We start from the raw sequence: 19,809 nt of genomic DNA on the forward strand, positions 1-19,809 counted from the left end.
CTCCCACCCCGTTCCATTGGCTGACACAACTATCAGTGAAAAATCTCCTCTCTTTCATTGGCCAGCCCGAGGGAATGCTCCACCCACCAGGGCGGGCTCTTTTGCTGCACTTAGTCCCACCCAGACCTTTGAGATTCCTTATTCGATTGGCTGTCCAGGTTGTTTGTCACGAAGTCAGCTCTCCTATTGGACAGCTGGCCCGGGACACGTCGAGCGGGCTCTGTTGTGTGTGTGTATGTGTAGAAAACAAGCCGAGCTGGCAGTGCTTCTCCCATTGGCTTCGCGCTCTTAGAGGGGGCGGGGCCTCTCCTCATGAATAACCACGACTCCACCCGCTGTCGCCATGGCAACATGCAAATTGAGCTGCTGCGCCGGCGGTGATTGGCGGGCGCCGCCTTGGCGGGCCCGGGGGCGGTGCCGGGGCGGAGAGCCGGGCAGGGAAGGGAAGATGGCGGCGGCGGAGCGGAGCAGATCCCCGGTTCCTGGGGGGTCCCCGGTGCCGGCCTGTATGTTCGCCCCGGAGCCCGGCTCCCCGGGCGGGCGGCCTCGCGTGGCGGCGGCCGCCTGTCCCCTCCGCGCAGCCTTCGACGGCGAGGACGGCGAGGCGCTCAACGGCGAGCCCGAGATCGACCTCACCAGTAAGGTAGGCCCGGCGGGGGGGCGGGCGGCGGCGAGCGCCATCACCCCGCTGAGCCCCCGCTGCTCTCCTCCCTGCCGCTCGGCAGTGCGCGGGGAGCTGCCCCCCGAAGCTGACCGCTCCCCGCACCTCAGCAGAGCGAGAGGCTGGGGCCCGCCTGCTCCGCCGGGACGGGAGGCTCCCCCGGCCCCAGCATCACCTGGGCGGGCGGCAGAGCCAGCGGTGCCGTGTGGAGGCGGCCGGGAGAGGCGCAGTGAAGTTGTCCCGTACCCGGGCCGGGACAGGAGGGTGCTGGCAGCCGCTCCGCCCTGCCCCTTCCCCGCCTCGGCTGCCCGGGGGGAGCGGCAGCCCGCGGCCGGTGTAGCATCCTCAGGAAGCGCAGGGTTTGGAGCTGTCAGCTGCTGCAGCGTCCCGCTGACGTTTGCCCTCCGCGCTGGGTCTCTCTAGTTATCTCTGCTGCCAGTTGTACGAGTTCCTGGGACTTTCTCCACAATCTTAAAAGGAGCTCAGAGCTTGTAACTTTTGAGGGCAAGAGCCCAGTGACAAGGTGCCTTGCTGTTGCAAACAGGGTTAAGTTAACGCAGAAAAGGCTTGTTTAACTTGTGCAGCTCCTTTCTAGGATCCCAGTGACTAAACTGTGGCGGTCTTGTTTCTGTCTAAACCAGTTCTCGCTTCCATCCTGCAGGAAGGTAGATTGTAGTAATATGTGTGTGCCAGAGCCTGCCACAGACTACATTAGCTGCCTTCTGTTGCTGTCTTCTAATTTTTTTCCTAATTGGCCAATCTCTTTAAGTGTATACCTTTGCTGCCTCGGGTTTGATGTACTGTGGTGCTGTCTCCCACTCTGAAGCCTCCTGAAAACTTCATTTGGTCCACTTGTAATTATGTGATCCAGAAATCAGCATAGCTAGTGTTTTCTCCTCGTTTTCTTTCATCCCTCCTCTTCATGCTTATGTTTTTCCAGAGTCCTGGATTTTCTTGCGCTCTATGCACAGAGAAAAGAGGAATTGTGTTTGTGGATGTGGAAACTTTTTTTTTTTTAATGGGTATTTTACTATGTGCTACTGTATTCAAAACAATGTTATGAAGATGTCTTGTAAGATAGTAAAGAACAGAGATCAGACCTGTAGTATCTATTGATCATGCCTTAATGAGCTGGACAAGATTTTTATACAGGATGCCAATATTGATCTGTGCTTTGTCTTGGACTCGACTGCTGTGGAAGAGGGCCAAGGAGGATGCCAAGGACTGCATCACTGATCCTTGACAGCCAGGAACTTGACCAAAACTCCAGCAAAGAGAGAAGAGCGCTTTTCTCTCACAAACTCCCATTTGTGGTGTCAGTCTGTCTTCCATTCCTAGAAATCTGCGGGTGCTGTGGAGGTGGTAGGTAAGCACTTTTTTCACCTTTGTTACAATATACTTTTCCATACAGCATTGTGCCCCTGCAGTCTTTTCCCTGGACTTTTCATTCATCCCCAGCTTGGATGAGAGCTAAAACTCTGCTCCACCTTTCCAAGTTGATCTCCCATTGTGTGCTTGAAACAGCAATCCCATATGGTGAGAATGCAGTAGTTAACCTGTGCCTCCCTGACCTCTCTTCCTCCCCCACCTCCCCAATTTTCTTTATCATCACAGTTGAATTGTTACACTCCAATCCCTACTTAAAATGGGACTCCCACTGCAACCAGTTTGTTTGATAGTTGCTAGTTCTTTCCTTATTCTGACCCACTCCCTGGCTGTGTTAATAATTTTAATTTGTTAATACTTTTCTCCTGGTCCTTTCCCTGTACATTAGGTGAGCTCTTTTTAGAGAGGAACACTTTGGGATTCTGTTATCAAGTGCACCTTGTCAGCTGATCAGGGAAACAGTTCCATTCATCAGCACAAATTCATTATCATGTTGGTCTTAATGGGTGTTTGTTTTCCCTTCAGTGCCAGCACACTGCAGCAGTAATCAACTTTCAGGTCAAAAACCATAGCACACAAGGCTATTAGATCTGCTGATACTTATATTAGATCTACATTCACAATAGAACATAATAACACCTGAAGAATGTATATCTACAGGGCATAGAAAACAAAATATGACATTACAGAAGGTGCCTTTCTCCCAGCTTCTCAATGGCTGGTGGTGGCTTTCCAGCTGTGCAAAATGTCAGACTCTGTTTTTCTAATAAAGAGCAGCACTACATACCACATAGTATTTGGTTTGCCCCTGATATTTATAGTTGGTCTGCCTCATAGAGGCAGGCAAAGCTACTTCTCCCCAGAGATTGGGAAAGAGACTTGAGAGATGGCATTTCAAACTTGTGAGATATGTTTCCTTCTGCTGTCTTAAGAATAAAACAATAACTGGTTGTTACTTTTTTTGCTCTATAGGAAACCTGAGGTTGCTATACCTGCATGGTTCCTTCTGGTAACTGCTCAGTGCCTGACAAAGTGAAAAGAACAAAAGTGAACATTTTTGACTTTGTGAAAGCCTCTTAAAAACACACATTCATAGTGGCGTGAAGAGGTTGCTCAAAGGTGAAAAGCAAAAAAAGCAGAGGAGCCAAAATGGAGGGCTTCTCTTCAACCAAGGAGATGGCAGAGAACAGGCTCTCTCCATCCAGGAAGCTAAAGAGATCTTCAAAACAGCATGTCAAGTCTTGCAGTGACCCAGGAAACTGCACAACTGGCTGGGGCTGCGACTTCAGAAAAGTTGTCAGAATTTCTAAGTGGCATTGGAAGGTGTGATCTGTGAAAGCTGCTGTTTTATCTACAGATACTTCTCTTGATGTCCTGTTATGTTATATGAGCTGTAAGCTACATCAGTCCTGGAGTAAACTTTGGAGGCAGTCTGCCACTGGAGCACCCTTCAGGAGCACCTTTGCATGGCAGTGAAAGCAGCAGTTGGGGAAGCAGTGTTGTGAGCTGATGTGAGTGAACCTGCGCTGTCTGAGGCCCCCAGCCCTCCTGCCTGGCAACGTGAGGAAAGCTTTCAAGGAGCTCCTGAGTGCCTTCGTACTTGTTACAACACCCTGCCTGCTCACACTTCTGAAGTACTTTACTCAGAAAAACAAAGCTGGTGATGAGGCTTGAAGAAATTGGTGTGCCTGGCACTGATGGACCTTGCTATTTTATTGATTTTTGTGTGTGTTACAGCCTGTTTAATAGATCTGCCCAAGTCTGGCTCATGCAAGTGCCCTGGCGTAGAGAGTGAGCTTGTCTGCTGTGCATCCAAGAATTCCTGAAAGTACTTGCAGGGCAAAATGAGTGCTATGCATCAAAACACAGCCTTCCCTTCCTGCCCGATTGAGCCTTGCAACAGTTACTGATTTCGCTCTCAATGCGTTTACTCCCTGTGATTTCCCTCAAGAAGAAAGCGAAACTGAAAGGAAACAACTGAAAGAAAAACTAATAAAAGCAACATTCTTTCTTTTATAGCATGAAATAGAAAGACTGTGACCTTGCAGAGTGCTTTGGTACCCTTTGCAGACTATGCCAAGTAGTTGAAAGGCTTAGGTAGGGCATGTGTCCAAAAAGGGGCACGTGAAGGTGATTGTATCTCTTGTAGCTGTCTGGCTCTTGCAGACACATCCCTGCTCTCTGGGACCCTTAACATCTGTGAAAAAAGTTTCTTTGGCAGCCTTAAACCTTCTAACCAGCGCCTGCTGTCTGTGCATCACTATTGTTTTGAAAGCTGCTTAAATGTTATTTGTGAGGAGGCTGGGTTCCTTTACATTCTAGATTTCCAAAAAAGGCCTACATCAAGTGTGTAATAGTATAGTAATAGTAGTGGTAAGGGTAGTTTCTCCTTGAAAACACATTGTGTTAACTCTCCTTAGCAAGTAAGGCTGTGTTAGAGAATGTTGGGCAGTCTTGAGGATGTTATCAACTGCTCTAAGCTGTGTGTTTTAGGCAAACATCTAATTTAGCACAGCTTTCAGTCTCAGTGCATAGTGAAGTTCTTCTTTCTGGGTGTGATTTTGGGATGTGTACGTAGGGACATCTGTGGATATCACCGAGTGTTGGCACAGGTGTGCCTACCCGTAGGGCTCATGGTGCGTGTCAGCCTTTAATAGCTGTTACTAGAAGTGCCCTTTTCACAGAAATATGTATTTCAATTGCTACAGCTGTCAGGCTACTGTACTGGGATGCTCAGCCACCAACGGACTGGTAGCCATGGAGGCAGCCAGAGAGCAGGTACAGTGGCTGATGGAGGTCTCCTTGGTCTGTCACTGCCATGCCACCATTGTGGCTGCTCTGTGCAAGTGTCCTCAGCTGTACTGTGTGAGCAGTGCAGGTTTCTGCCAGAAATGGTGCTAGACCATTCTAGGAAAAATCATTCCTGAAGCAGTCTCTTGTCCTCATTTTCTGCTTTGTTTCTGATTCATGTTTTCATGCTTTTGATGTTCATGCAGGAAAGGGCAAAGGAAGTTTGATTACTGCAATAGCTACAGTCAAAGTTTGTTGGTAGCACAGCTGCTGGCCTACAAAACTGCAGCTCTCCACTGCTGAAGCCTCCAGATGTGCTTATACAAATTGCTTTGCATGTCTGTCCCTCAGCACTGTAAAGTATAGTAGCTACAAATTAAAAATAATGCTTATTCATGTTCTCTTCTTTCCTTCTGCCCTCTCAGAAAACAGAAGGGTGCATCAACTATGTGAAAGACTTAGGTGATGCTCTGGATTTTAGTACCCAGATGTTCTCTACAGTGAGGTCTGGTTGGCTTTCTCTGACTGTCCAGTGATGTTTCAGGGGAGTAGCAGCACTCTTTGCAGCAGAGACTGTGGAGTACCCAGCTAAGGAATTTCTGTGGGGAAAATATCTGCTCCCCTTTCTGTTTTCCTTGAACGAAAACAGATTGAAGTGTTCACTTAAATGTGGCTTTTAAATATTGGTTACATCAAAATGAGATGCTTGGTATTCTTACTTGCTTTGAAGTGTATTTTCCTGCATAAATGAACCCTGAGCTCAGGCAACCAACCTTATGCGGTGTCACAAGGAAATAGCTGTCAGCAAAACTGGTTTAAAAAACAAAACAAAACCACCACAAAGCGGTCCTGGAAAAAGAGTCCTTCTCTTTCAGTGAAGCACATGGGTTGATTGTGCTTGTAACTGAAGCTAGTTTTGAAATTGTTTGCCTGACATCTGCAAATAGATATTCAATCTTTTTTTCCAGCTGGTGATGGTGAGTCCAACTTCAGAGCAATATGACAGTTTGCTCCAGCAGATGTCAGAGAGGATTGATGAGGGATGTGGGGAGACCATCTATGTCATTGGACAAGGATCAGGTGAGTATAGTTTCCCCAGCAAAACAACAAATAAATTACTAAAATTATGAGAAAAACCTGATTCATCTAACTAGACTGCTGCTGAAGGTTTCCAGAATAACTTGAAAATGTCCATAAAATATAGCAGAATATTCTTTTACTTTATTCCTGCCAACAGCTGTCTCATGTAGTGGAGCTAAACAAATTTAGGTTTTTTTAAAATAAAATCATGCAAGTTCTTTTTTGGAAATAAGGCATATCTTGTCTGAGCACACCAGGAAAAGACAAAGAATCTAAAATTATAGTAACAGCTTTAGTAGAGATGTCCTCAGTGTCTGTGAAGGTCTTGTTCTGTCTGATTTTGTTCACTGCTCTGTTGGAAATAACATATTTTTACCCCACAGGAATGTATTATAGATACTTTGCATAGCCAAAATATATACTGCTGACTTTCTGTATTAGTATGTATCTGCTATGGAGGGAGAGGTTTTCCTTATCTCAGCATAAGACCTTTATTGTCACATTAATTTGCATGTGACTGCAGTAATTTACCTTTGCAGATTTTAACAGCATGGATTACATTTTTGTTCTTTTTGACAATTTGAGTATTTGCATCTGATGCTGGTAAAATAATACTGAGCATGCCCTTGCTTTGAAATAGAAATTTCTGAATATGAAATAATTGTCTATGGTTATCATAAGGTGAAAGGCATGTTTCAAGCATACTGGATATCTACTGAATATGAAGCTGCCATGATCAGACGTTTGCTGTGGTTGAGGAAGAATAAGAAACCCTGCCAGGGTTGGCTGAAATAATGGAGGGAGGGAGCTGTGTAACCTCAAAACTGTGTGCTTTTTGGGTTTTCTTGGAGTTTTGTTAAGCAGCCAACATAGAGGAGAAGCCAGAAGTAGATGGCCAGTGTTTATGCAGCCAGTAGCACAGGGATTATGCTCTTGCCTCCAAGCAAGCTTCCCACGTGTAGTCTGTACCCTGTGTTTGGGATAAGCACATCTGCAGTGGAGATCTAGCCAGTCAGGCTAGTACCTGCTTTCTCTTCTAGGATACCTTGTGAAAATATTAACTGGTGGTTGTTGCAATGATTTACTTAGAAGTTTCTTAAAATATGAGGTTAAACTCCTGACTTCATTTTGGCTTGTAGCATAGTTGAGGAAGATGGGGATATTTTCAGCAGAGAAAGGATCTTGGTGTTCCTGTCACTGTTGCTCCTTCTCATTCCCTTTCAGCATCTGTGATTTTGACCATCCCAGATACCCAACACAGCTGACTGAGAAGCAATTGAAGACTGCCACAGGAAGATTATTAGTTCACCAAAAGTGACCTTTCCCTTTCTTCCTTGGGTCTTGCCCTCTCATGTCCCCTACTTCTCTTTCCCCTCCTGTAACCCAAGACTCGTTTTAGTTCTCCTCAGTCTCAGCCAGCTGATGAGGAAGGTTGGAAATTGCCCAGTAATTCTGCTAGTTTAGAGTAGGGCAGTAATTAAAATGCTGATAAGTTCATGCAAACTGCAGTTCCTGCTTACCAGCCGATGAGTCAGCCATGCATATGAACGTGTACACATGGCAATAACTTTGGTCATCTGGGTGCAGTGTGGCTCTCCACCTTTGTTTGTTGTTCTTTGAGCGTTTTTTTGCCCACAGAGGAGATTCTGGGGTCAAATCTGTGCACCTTCACAGCACCTGGTTTGGAAAAGAGGCAGTGGTGGCCTTGACCCTGTCCAGATAGTTGCCACTGGCATGCTCTGACTGTCGGGTCTTTTGGTTGGCTCAGCTGCTTAGAGGAAGCAGTGCCTCCTTGTTTTTTTCTGGTCTCGTGTGCTAGGATGAAAGCAGTGAAACATGCCAAAACCATTGTTTTAACTGGAGGACATGGGGTCTAAAGAAATTGCTGTACAAGTCAGACTTGCAGAAAATGTGTATTTGAGGTGTGGTTTTATAAAATAAGCTGATTGTTTACAGTGGTCCCACATTTACTGGTTAATTGTGGTGATGCTTCACTCAGAGCTTTCCTTTTGTCAATGCTTTACCTTTTCTTGCAATGTGAGAGGAGATACTTTATCTGAAGTACCTTCAGCAAGTGAAGTAAGGGAATTAGACAGAAATGTCTTTCTTGCCAATCCCTACGTATTTGCTTGTAAAAATTGTGAAGCAAACTCCTCTAGATGAAAGATGATGCTTTTTTAGTGTCTTTTAAGACTTAAGAGTGAAGACCATCCCTTTTAATTTTGGACCAAGGATGTTTATTCAGTGTACATGGCTGACATCTCCAGTGCACACATAAATCCCGACGGGTGTGAAGGTCCCAGGCAGGATGAGATTGCTGCTGCCTGTTGCAAGGTGGTGCTCACTGCCTGCCCTTTGTCTCCTCAACACCCCACCAGATGGGACTGAGTACGGGCTGAGCGAGGCAGACATGGAGGCGTCCTACGCCACGCTGAAGAGTATGGCAGAGCAGATCGAGGCCGACGTGATCCTCCTGAGGGAGCACCAGGAGGCCGGGGGCAAGGTGCGCGACTACCTGGTTCGGAAACGTGTGGGTGACAACGACTTCCTGGAGGTCAGGTGAGGAGCTGGGTGGGGACAGGGTTAGTCAGCAGCTCAGCTGCATTTTTACCCTGTGAGCAGTGCGTGGTGCTGAGGCAGCAACGCTGCTTTGAGTCTGGGTGTTGGAGCTCCCCAACAAAAGGAGTCGAACTTGACCGCTCCTTGCTGATGAAATTGCCTTTTTGTTGTTGTTGCTGTCTTGTGAGCAAGGTGTTGGTGGAAATTTGCCTGTATTTTGCAGAAGGCTGTTGCTCTCTGGGTGACAAACTCACAGTTGGGGGCATCTTCTGTGTGCTGTGTTGCCAGAGGGGAGTCACATGTGCACGTGTGGCTCTATGTATGTGTGTATATGCACACTGCTGGAACACAATACTTTTGACAATACTTGTTCCAAGACTGTGATGATCCAAATCACCTTTTAATGGACATATAGTAGCTTATATAATATGACTTGAGAGTCTGCCCGGACCTGGATTGAGAGGATTTCTAACATTTGCCAACAGCCATAATAGCCACATTGATCAGAGTCAAAGAAGGAGCTTGCTGTAGAACATGGCTTTCTCCTAAAATATTTCAGGTTTTTCTTAGTTTATCCTTTTCTGGGAACGATTTTAATTTTTGTGCTCTACTTAGTGCTTGGTGCTGTTGCAACATGAGAAATGTGAGAAAGGCAGAGGTGTAATAGACCAAGTTGGGATTTAGTCTTCCTTTTGAATTACCACAGTGTTTATGTTGGATTGCAGAGAGAAGTTGGAATAGAGATGCTCTGTGTGCCATCAAGCAACATCATGTCCAGTTGACTATATTCTGGACACCAGTGACATGTTTCCACACTCTTCCACATCCCAGTCCCTGGGATGCCCAATGTTGCTTAATAACTGTAAAAGAATCTTTGCTCTGCTTGTCAAGCTCTAACATTTTTTAATCTCTGTAGGACAGGGAGCAAAATCCAGTTATTTGCAGGAGCAGTGATGTTTGGGGTTTTTTGATCACTTTTTCATTTCTTCAGGTACCATGTTTTACCAGGCTCATTTTTCCTTTCCCTGCAGGGTAGCAGTGGTTGGCAATGTGGACGCAGGGAAGAGCACCTTGCTGGGAGTCTTGACTCACGGCGAGTTAGACAATGGCCGGGGCTTTGCTCGGCAAAAGCTGTTCCGCCACAAGCACGAGATTGAGTCAGGGCGCACCAGCAGCGTGGGCAATGACATCCTGGGCTTCGACAGCGAGGGCAACGTGGTCAACAAACCCGACAGCCACGGGGGCAGCTTGGAATGGACAAAGATCTGTGAGAAATCCACCAAGGTCATTACTTTCATTGACCTGGCTGGTCACGAAAAATACCTGAAAACCACCGTCTTTGGCATGACCGGACACTTGCCTGACTTCTGCATGCTTATGGTAGGTAGCAAGAAAGATGGACCATACCAGCTGGAATGGGGCTGTTCACAGTTTTAACAGCCCCGACTTCTGTTGCAAAGTGCCTGTGGGGTTTTGGAGGGAGGCAGCATCTTACAGTGCAGGAGAGCAGAAGCCTCTGTGGCTATCTGTCCTGTACTGTGAGGCAAGTGGCCTAGGACTGTCAGTCCCAGACAGGCCCAAGGTTTGTGATTCTTGAAAATGGAAAGATTTCTGAGTTTTAGGAAACCTTGTTAAAACTGGGGAGGAATGAGTCAGTCCTCTGCCAATGTCCAACATCTGAGATGAGGTAGGTCTGGTCATACGGTCCCAGTGGCACATCTATAGCCTAATCACAGTCTACTGGATGTCTGACACAAGGCCTTCTCTGTAATCCAGCTTGCTGCAGAAGGAACGTTGACATCCCTGTATTTTATATCCCTGGTGTAGGTTGGGAGTAATGCTGGGATTGTTGGAATGACCAAGGAGCACTTAGGCCTGGCGCTTGCACTTAACGTTCCTGTCTTTGTTGTGGTGACCAAGATTGACATGTGCCCTGCCAACATCCTGCAAGGTGAGTTTTACAGACTCTCCAGGGCTATTTCTTACCTCTGTATGTGTTGCTGTCCTCTGCTTGAGTTCAGGAATTACTGCTGGAAGAAGGCTGCTTAATCTGGTTCTGACTGCATCCTAAACACCTTCCAGAAATCCATCCTTTTCCCTTGCTCATTTTGCAGGTGATAGACTTACCATGTCAAAATTACCCATGCTGGGGACTCAGTTGAGCAGCTCAAAAGTGTTTGCTACAAGGTTTTGCTTAACTGAGCTCTAAGAAGAGCAGCATATAGTTGGGGCTTGGGCTTTGCTTTCTCTCTGGGTATTTAAACCTGGAGGAAAAGTGTGGAAGTTCTCTTGAAAGCTGCTTTCCTCCCTTGCTCACAGTTTGAGTGTGATCTTAAGCTGTGATCAGACTTGGTCTCCCTCTGCTGTTAGTGAAGGGGCAGCTGCTTGTTACCTCCTGCTCACCTGGGCACTTCTCAGGTATGCTGGCATAACTGCAGCAGCTCCTTCCTCTTGTCTGAACAACCAACCAACACTTAATAAATCACGGTTTAAAGCAGCTACATACGTAGGCTGTGGTAGCAGGGTGGGAGACAGGACTAGACACAAGCAGGGATGGCAATATAGTAGCATGGGCTAGTGATCTTTTATTTATCAGAGTTAAAGCAGCACCTCTAACCCCAGCAATGTCCCATTAACCCATGCATAATGTTTTTTCAGGCTGTGACCTCTTCTCACTCTTAAAATTCTCTAAACATTTCTCATGCCTTCAGAAACATACTGTGGTTCTGGAGCAATGGGTTTTCTTGATAATCAGTCCTAAGCATCAGGGAAGTGAATGTTTCTGGTACTGTCTGTAGTTCAGTTCATTACTATAAAAATCCTAAATATGTTTCAGGCAAATAGATGCATCAGAAGATAATCTGTATATCTCTATACTAGATGTTTGGCAAATAAATGTAAGGCCTGACCATAAGATAATAACTAGGAAGGAAGGAGAACCTTTGGCTCAGTGTGAGGAGAGAAGAGTTGCTCTTAGGGGAAGCTGACATGCTCTGTTTAAGTAAATAGAATCAAGATTTCACTCAAGTATATCTCTGAAGAGCAGATGGCCTGATTAGATGTTTGTGTTTCTGTATCCAAAACATTACTTTCCCATAGGCAATCATTTGTTTACAAAAACCTGTCTAATTGGATGACAATTGTAGAACATAAATTATTTGCTCTTTTAAGCCCTTAGTACCCTTGTCTGTTTTTTCTTTATTTATTGTCAGGCACTTTGTAGGAGGTTGATGCTAGTGCATCAGGTAATGCCCCTGCTGGCTGCTGGATATGAGGCTTAGAAAATAAGTTAGAAAGAGGCAAAAGCTGAAAATTGGGAGCCATGAGATTTGTCCCAAAACACTGATTTCTGCATATGGTCCACCCACATTGTCCTAGTCTATGATGATCGTCTTTACTTCTTCCATGCTTCTCCAGCCTCCTATGGCAAGTTGACTGCCAGGGAAATGTATTGAGGTTTGCTTGGTCAGAAGTGATTTCCAATTTGCGTATTCTCAAATATTTCTGTGTCTGAGTCCTGGTTTTCAATTAAATCACTATGAAAAATCCATTCTAGAAAGAGGAAATACCTTGTAACTGCTTAAAGCTACTAATAGCTATAAAATGTCTACTTCACAGCATTGCAAACTTCTGTCTTCTGTCTGTCCGTGTATGGCATCGCTTGCAGCAGGCTAGCTGGCATGAAATGGAAGATGGAAGTGCTCCTAAGTCTTACCTGGGCTGCAGCAAGCTCATAGTCTCACCTTTAGCCATCTTCTCCTGTCTTATCTGTGGCCACAGCACCCATCTCCCTTCGGGGAGAGACCCCACAAAAGTGAATTGTAAAGATGGGAGATGCTTCCCTAACAATATTCGTTTCACCCTTTAAGAAACCCTGAAGCTGTTACAGCGACTGCTGAAGTCCCCAGGGTGCAGGAAGATTCCCGTGCTGGTTCAGAGCAAGGATGATGTCATTGTAACAGCCTCCAACTTCAGCTCAGAGAGGTAACGGGAGTAGAGGAGAATCATTTCTCTTTCAATCCTGTGTGGAGACTGGGTGAGGCGATTCAGAGCCCCATTGTCTAGATGTGTGAAGGTTGCATCTGCCATGTGGTGTGTTGATTCCATAAGAGTGTGTTGATTTTGACCTGCCTGTGTTCCCCTCTCTGAGGCAGAAATGAGAGGCTGCTTTTGGGCAGTCTGCAGAAGATGGCAGGGCATTTGGCTTCCTTCAGAACCTTACACTTTTTCCCAAATGTCATTGGAAGGCAGAGGCAATGTTGCAGGTTTTCAAACATGGGGTATTGTGCATCTGACTGCTTGCCAGGCTCTCCCTTCCTGGCACTGGATATTAAATTAGTCCCAAGATTTTGGATGTCTCCCTACATGTGGAAAGCCAGGTAGGAAGGTGAACTAACTCAATTTTCATCAATTTTCCTTTACAGGATGTGCCCAATTTTCCAGATTTCAAATGTTACTGGGGAGAATCTAGATTTGCTGAAGATGTTTCTTAATCTCTTGTCTCCACGGACCAGTTACAGGGAAGAAGAGCCAGCAGAATTCCAGATAGATGATACTTACTCTGTCCCGGTAAGGGGCCTGGTATTTGGAAGAATATTCTGTTCCCTCTTTTAGGCTGAAGAAGGTATCTTCTCTAGAGAGGAGAGTTCTAGAGCTGTTCTGCTGACCTAGTAGAGTAACCACAATTACTGTTTTTTCTGTTTTGGCATAGGGTGTAGGAACAGTTGTCTCTGGGACGACACTGAGAGGCCTAATCAAGCTAAATGACACCCTGCTTCTGGGGCCAGATCCCCTTGGCAACTTCCTCCCCATTGCTGTCAAATCCATCCACCGCAAGAGGATGCCCGTCAAGGAGGTGCGGGGAGGCCAGACTGCCTCCTTTGCCTTGAAGAAGGTGAGATGATCTCCTCTAGATCCCCAGAACAGGAACTGCCCTCTTAATTTTCGAGTGTTCTAGGAGTTCAGCTGCAGTAAGGCTGTTTCTACAAACATCAGCTGCTTCATATTGCAGTGGAATGGAATCCCGTAGACCCTCTGTGGCTGCCAGGGGATAGCAATGCCACTAGAGTATCTATATCTATATCTATATCTATATCTATATCTATATCTATATCTATATCTATATCTGTATCTATATCTATCTATATCTATATCATCATCTGTGAAAGTGGAAGCATTGCAAGAAAAGTCTCCTTTTGTGCTGGAATTGCATTAGTAGCCTGGTCAGCATATTTACACTACTCTTGGTTTGTAGGACTTGGTGCATGACTTGGGATTTAAAAATGAGCAGAATTTGATATGACTCCTCTTGCAAAAGGTTTCTGTCAATAGAAACTGCATTGATTTTAAGGGGGTATAGTTTAAGCTACCATACTTTATGCATTCAGGCTTATCATGTTCAGACATCATGATTTTGGAGAGATTGCTTTCTTGGATAATGTGCAACCAGGATGTATGTTTTGCTTTTAAAGGGTCAGTGAGGTAAATGCATCAAGTGTCCAGCATTTCCAGTACTCTAAAGCTTCCTTATAAACTTCAGCTGAATTTGAATTTTGCAACCTTTACATAATATCCTATACATAACATATAGCTATGCAGCTCTTGCTTTGCCTTTTGCTGGGCGTGAGATAGTATCTGTGAAATCCCTTAGGATTCTGCTGGATGCAGTCAGCCAGAGCAGCAGATTTCATCCCTGGAGAATCATGCTAAGGTTTTTTGTGTCTCTGCTTTCCAGATCAAGCGTTCTTCCATCCGGAAAGGCATGGTAATGGTGTCCCCCCGCCTGAATCCACAAGCATCGTGGGAGTTTGAAGCAGAGATTCTGGTGCTCCATCACCCCACCACCATCAGCCCACGATATCAGGCCATGGGTACGTGTGTCATGTTGGTTTGTCTTTGTTTCCCAGTGCTAGCAGTTTGTATCAGATCTAGCCTAAGATAATTTTGCTCCTGAGGTTTCTGCCAACCTGAATTTATGCCTTTCTCAGCATTGTGGAAGAGAGAGGGAAGGGAGCTTACAGAGTAGAGTGGGGGAGTCTATAATGTAAAAAGGAGATGTGTGCCTTCAGGTGTACTTGGAGTGCCTGTGCTATATCTCCGTGGTGCAAAGATTCTCCACTTTCAAATGGTGATGGAAAGGCTCATTTTGGGTCCTGCCCTCTAGCCCAGCTGCTTGGTGTAGGATTCTGTTGAGGGTGCTTGGGCATGATTTGAAGGCAGCTGTTGTAGCTTCTGTGCATGTTCTCTTTGGGGATGGAACAAAGGCAGCTGCATGACCCGTACAGTCCTTGCTGTAGGGTGAGGAGCTGCCTCAGACGTGTCTGAAGCTCGTTCACTAATGGGCCTGGCTGCTGAAAGCCTGCGTGCTTTACATTCACAGTGCACTGCGGCAGCATCCGTCAGACGGCCACGATTCTCAGCATGGACAAGGACTGCCTGCGGACAGGGGACAAGGCCACGGTGCACTTCCGCTTCATCAAAACCCCGGAATATCTGCACATAGACCAGCGGCTGGTCTTCCGGGAAGGCCGCACCAAAGCTGTGGGTACCATCACCAAGGTAAAGGCTGCCGAGTCCCACCTGCCTCTGCCCACTAAGTGCTGCTTACACTGAGGAGCCAGCTGCAGAACCTGGATAGCTCTGGAAAACTGAGGGAAGAGGCTGTGCTTCAAACGCAGCGTCAGCCCTGATGTGCTTTGTCATGTGGTGGGTGGGTCTTTAGCTGGTGTGAATGAGGGAATGTAAAGGGAGGGGCTGAGCCATATGCTGGTGGTTCTTAAGGCACAGTCTCTTTCTCACATCTTGTAGCTGTCCATTTGAGTCATGTTGTGGAGGTTAGAGTTTCACCTCAGCCAACTGGCCCTTTCTAAGGGAGGAAGATCAGAAGTCTAGGTTTCCTTGAACAGCTGCTGCTGCTGCGTTCTTCTCCTTATGGTTATTTTTACAAATTCTCCTGAGGCTTTTTGTTAAAAAGCAGCATTGAACCTCACCAGATCAGCCTGGCTATTTTAATGCTGAGTTTGGCTTCTCCCTTTGCAATTTGCAGCTACTCCAGACCACCAATAACTCACCAATGAACTCCAAGCCACAGCAGATCAAGATGCAGTCAACGAAGAAGGGAGCTGTTACGAAACGAGAGGATGGTGTTTCTGCTGCTGGGACAGCAGCTGGAGGCCCAGCAGCTGGGGATGAGGCCCCCTCAACAGCTGCAGCACCACTGACTCCTGCTGCCCTGCAACCATTGGTAAGCGAGGAAAATACCATGCCTGTCCTAGCTGTTTGTGTCCTGATTTCACCTGTTGGAGGAAGGGCACTCTAAAGCACAAGTATTATCCAATCATACCTCAAACTCACCTTTCCACAAAAACAAATAGAAATATAAGTGGTCTCATAGCAGGAATCACAATTCTCTGATGACTGGATGACTCCGTGGCTGACCTTCCAGCAGACAGCAGCTCAGGGTACTGGGGCAATTCAGGTTGGACCTCAGGAAGTGTCTAGTCTAACCTCCTGCTCTAAATAGGATTATCTGTGAGGTCAGACCAGGTTGCTCAGGGTTTTATCCAGTCATGTCTTAAAAACCTCTTAAGGAGGAAGACTACACAACTTACCTTGGCAACTTGTTTCACTATCTTGACCATGTGCACAGTGAAGAAGTTCTCTATATACCCAGTAGCTGAACTAGTGAAACATCTAACAACCAGTCACAGAATGAGTCTTCAGTGTCTGAATGAGAGGTAGAATATCCCTAAACTAGAGAAATTACAACCTAAGTATTAGGCATAGGTCATCTGCTCTGTCAAAAGATAAGGATGTGGACATCCAAGAGGAAGGAAAGGCTTTAAATTTCTCTTTAGAGAAATGTATTCAGGTTAGGACTTCTGAGTTCAGCTTGTCCATGGAGGATATCTAGTCTTTCTGGCCTGAAAGGAATGGAAACTCAATTCTCATTGCAGGCTTTGGGAGCCTACTAATCAGCTTTATTACTGATAGAAGAAAGGTGTTCTCCTTGTAGGGTACTTCCTGAGGAAGTGAAGGGTTCAGGAACCGACTCTGTCAGGTGACAGGGTGTTCCCTTTCTTAATTCTAGCTATATTAGTTGCCATGGTCAAATCTAACCCTCTTGAGCCAGACTGCTCATCAAAGGGGGCACCCTGGCAGGGGTTCTCTCCCTCTGCTTATGTCTGGGGCTTCACACCACTTCTCCATCTCATCCTTGTCTTTTTGTAGCGTCACTGTGGTTGTAAGTAGTGTCCCAGCTCCCAGCTTGCTCTTTGTTTCATCCCTCCCCCTGAGACGCTGGGTTGCTTTTGTTCTTGCTTACGTCTTCCTCTCTCTCCTTGCTGCGTCCCCTCAGCCTGCACTGGATGAAGAGCCCCATGTCCGTGAGGGCAATAAGGTATTTGGCTGCTCTCAAAGACAAACAGTGGGTTTGCTGAGGTTGGGAAAAAAGTCAGGTGGGCCTGAGAGCCATGGTAGGGGGTGGGGGGCTCTCCTTCAATTCTGCACAAAGTCGAGGGAGCCTGAGGCCTTGATTTCCTGTATGCTGAACCCCATGGCACCTGCTGGTTCTCATGGGAATGAAGCATTTAGAAACTTGGGAAATCAAAGTCTTGCCAGCTTGAAGAGCAAAGCTTTGTGGTGCATCTGTCTCTCCTCCTTCCCTTATAGTCTGTCTCCCTCCTGCCTTATCTCCTTCCTGCAGTGGTAGAAAGCTGATCAGTCACAACTGCCCTGCCGCTGTCTGAATGTGTGTGATCCATCTGAATTCCTGCTGTGTTGATATCCCAACTGAGAGGTTGCTTTGTACTAAAGTCTGTCTTGTTTTTCAGTCAAAAGTCGGAGGAGGAGGACGTCGACGTGGGGGTCAGCGCCATAAAGTGAAATCTCAGGGAGCCTGTGTGACTCCTGCCAGTGGCTGCTGAATTTCTTATTCCTCCTCTCTCTGAGGAATTCCTCCCCTTCCCTTCATTTCTTATCCAAAAGATCCAGAGCAGCGTAAACCAAAACCCATCCCAGCTGATTGGCTGCAGAAGAATCGTCCCTCCTCCCTGCAGGAAGCAATGGAGAGGAGCATAATTTATAAGCTAATGAAGGTGATAAGACAGAGAACTGAGTAACTGACACCTTCCTCCTCCCCTGTCGACACATTTTTGTACATCATGGGCTTAGTTTTTATTCTTCTTAGTTTTTATTATATTTTGTGTGCATGAAGATGAGAGGGGAGTCTGGATAGAGCTGCAAAGAGCCAGTTAGTTGCCTCCCTCCTCCCTCACCCCTTTCTGCCCACAGGACTTGCTGCTCTCCACTATTTGCTGTCTCAGATCCAGGGGTTATCAGATGCCTGAAATTTCAGACTTGCAAAGGTTAAAACAGGTTCTTTAGGATGGCTCCATGGAACATTGTTTCATCACCACTGTGGCCTTGTGCCAAATATGTTTTGGATTCCCTCCCTCTTAAACTATTTCTAAGTGGATTTAATTTAATGTTGTAATGACTGAAGTTTGAAGGAGATGGTGAGAAAGTTCCTTAGTTGGAGATCTAAGAGGGAAACAAATTGGAGTTGTTGATACTAAGTTCAGGGATCCTATGCTCAATATCCTCAAATAATGTTGAAAGCACTTAAAATTTTAACTAGTGACAGAGTTAAATGGGCAGACATTCACCCACCCCGTTCCCCTTCCCATCGTGCTGCTTTTCCTAGTGTTTGTTCAGTGCACATTGGAGCAAATCTAACCTGCCTCTCCAGGCTGCAGCAGCTCCACTGACAGTATTAAGAACAGTGCAGGAGCACTCAGTCCGTCCCTTGAGCCAGAGAAAGCCTTCTCACCTCGACGGACAGAGGTCACAGGTGGCAAGATACCTTTGGAACAGAGACACCAGGCTAACATGACCTCCCCTTGATTTTGTTTACTCCAAGATTTCCAAAACCTTTTTGGAACTCACTGGCCAAACTTTGCCATGGCAGAGGTAGGATTTGTCTTCTCCCCTCTTGGCCAAAGAGGGCAGTGACAAATTGGTACCGAATTTGTAGAATTGCTTTCAAGGTTGGAAGTACATGGTAATTTTTCTGACTTTGATTGAATTTTTTTTTAAAGATTTTATTTTTCTTAATGAGAAATTCTGGCTTCTCCAAGAAAGCCCTGCAAGGACAGTTTACAAATTACTGTTGGAATGGTTTTTTTAACCATTTAATGAGTTTTTCAAGTGATTGATCCCTGCTTATTTTGATCTCTTTTCTGGTAACCCTGCCTCCTTGCTTGGCTGTGGTGAGGACAGGAATGATCCTCTGCCAGCTTGTGGTGAGCTCTGGGAGCGTGGTAGCATTTTGAGGAGGAGGTGGCACCCTCAGTAAATCATGGCTCTCCCCAGCAGGCGCGGTCAGGCTCGGTTTCTCTGAGGGCTTCCTCCTCCAATGAAGGACTTTTATTTTAATTAGAGAGACACTGCAAGGTTTCTGCCCCTCCTTAGCGGGTTGTTCCTGTTCCTCACTCTGTGTCACCTGTGTGGAGCTCATTCCAGTTCACCTTGTGACTCAGGGTAGGCTGAGTGGCAGAGCGCCTCTCCCGCTGCCACCACCAGCACTCCAAGAGCATCCAGCGGCACGGGAGAGGCAAGAAACCTGGTTTGGAGATGTTGGGGGACGAGGGCCTTTTGCCTTAGAGACTGCAGTGGGTGGAAGGGGGAGGTCAGACAGTCCTTTTCCAAGCTATGTGCCTAAATACCAGCACTCTCCTGGCGAGGGAGGAACTATAGGCGGCTACAACACTAATAGCACCCGCATTGTGAGGGGGTGTGAGGTGTGGCTAAAGCAGGGCACAAGGGCCTGGCTTGTTTGTCTTCTGGCCCTGTAGCAGCAGCAAACTGCATCTGATTTTACTGCCCTCTGCTTCTGAGGGGAGCAGGGAGCTCCAGGCGGTTTTCTCTTTCTCCATTCCTTGTGCTCCAAATGAAGGAGACTGCCGAGACTGAAAGAAGGTTCACTTGTTTGTGCAAAGGAGGTGGTGTGATCTCTCTTTTGTGACCAGCATTTACAGATCACTCAGGCCGGTGTGATCTATAAAATAAATTTTAAAAAAGTTTGTTCCAAGTAAAAGTGTGTCTTCTTGATTTTTGTTGCTGAAATCCAGAGGAAGCAGGTTTGCCTGGCAGTAGGTTCCTTTGCTGGCTACAAGAGGAGGCCGTGCTCATAGTGAGGGCAGGGCAGGACATGGCAGAGTACAGGAGAGCTGCTGCTGAGCCTCTGCACAGCCCTGACAGCTTTTACTCTGGCCAAATGAAGTGCACCTAGGTGCTAGAGTGGTAAAATGAGAACATGGGCGTGGTGTGAGCTG

At 46.4% G+C, this 19,809-nt stretch overlaps 1 protein-coding gene across 2 annotated transcripts; it reads left to right on the forward strand.

Moving 5' to 3' along the window:
- The first annotated feature begins 412 nt into the window (after window positions 1-412).
- On the forward strand, window positions 413-18,655 carry GTPBP1 (GTP binding protein 1). 2 transcript variants are annotated; one of them, XM_056482501.1, is made up of 12 exons: window positions 413-643; window positions 5,806-5,917; window positions 8,296-8,476; window positions 9,508-9,856; window positions 10,304-10,427; window positions 12,346-12,460; window positions 12,901-13,045; window positions 13,188-13,370; window positions 14,211-14,346; window positions 14,856-15,034; window positions 15,522-15,719; window positions 17,308-18,655. In XM_056482501.1, exons 1-12 carry the CDS (start codon window positions 449-451, stop codon window positions 17,398-17,400), a joined length of 2,010 nt encoding a protein of 669 aa, XP_056338476.1. In that variant the 5' UTR covers window positions 413-448; the 3' UTR covers window positions 17,401-18,655. The 2 variants fall into 2 exon arrangements, with proteins under 2 accessions (XP_056338476.1, XP_056338477.1); XM_056482502.1 differs by lacking the exon at window positions 413-643 and adding an exon at window positions 4,331-4,825.
- Window positions 18,656-19,809: the final 1,154 nt, after the last annotated feature.

The sequence above is a fragment of the Oenanthe melanoleuca genome, chromosome 1A (genome assembly GCF_029582105.1).
Source record: "Oenanthe melanoleuca isolate GR-GAL-2019-014 chromosome 1A, OMel1.0, whole genome shotgun sequence".
NCBI lineage: Eukaryota > Metazoa > Chordata > Aves > Passeriformes > Muscicapidae > Oenanthe > Oenanthe melanoleuca.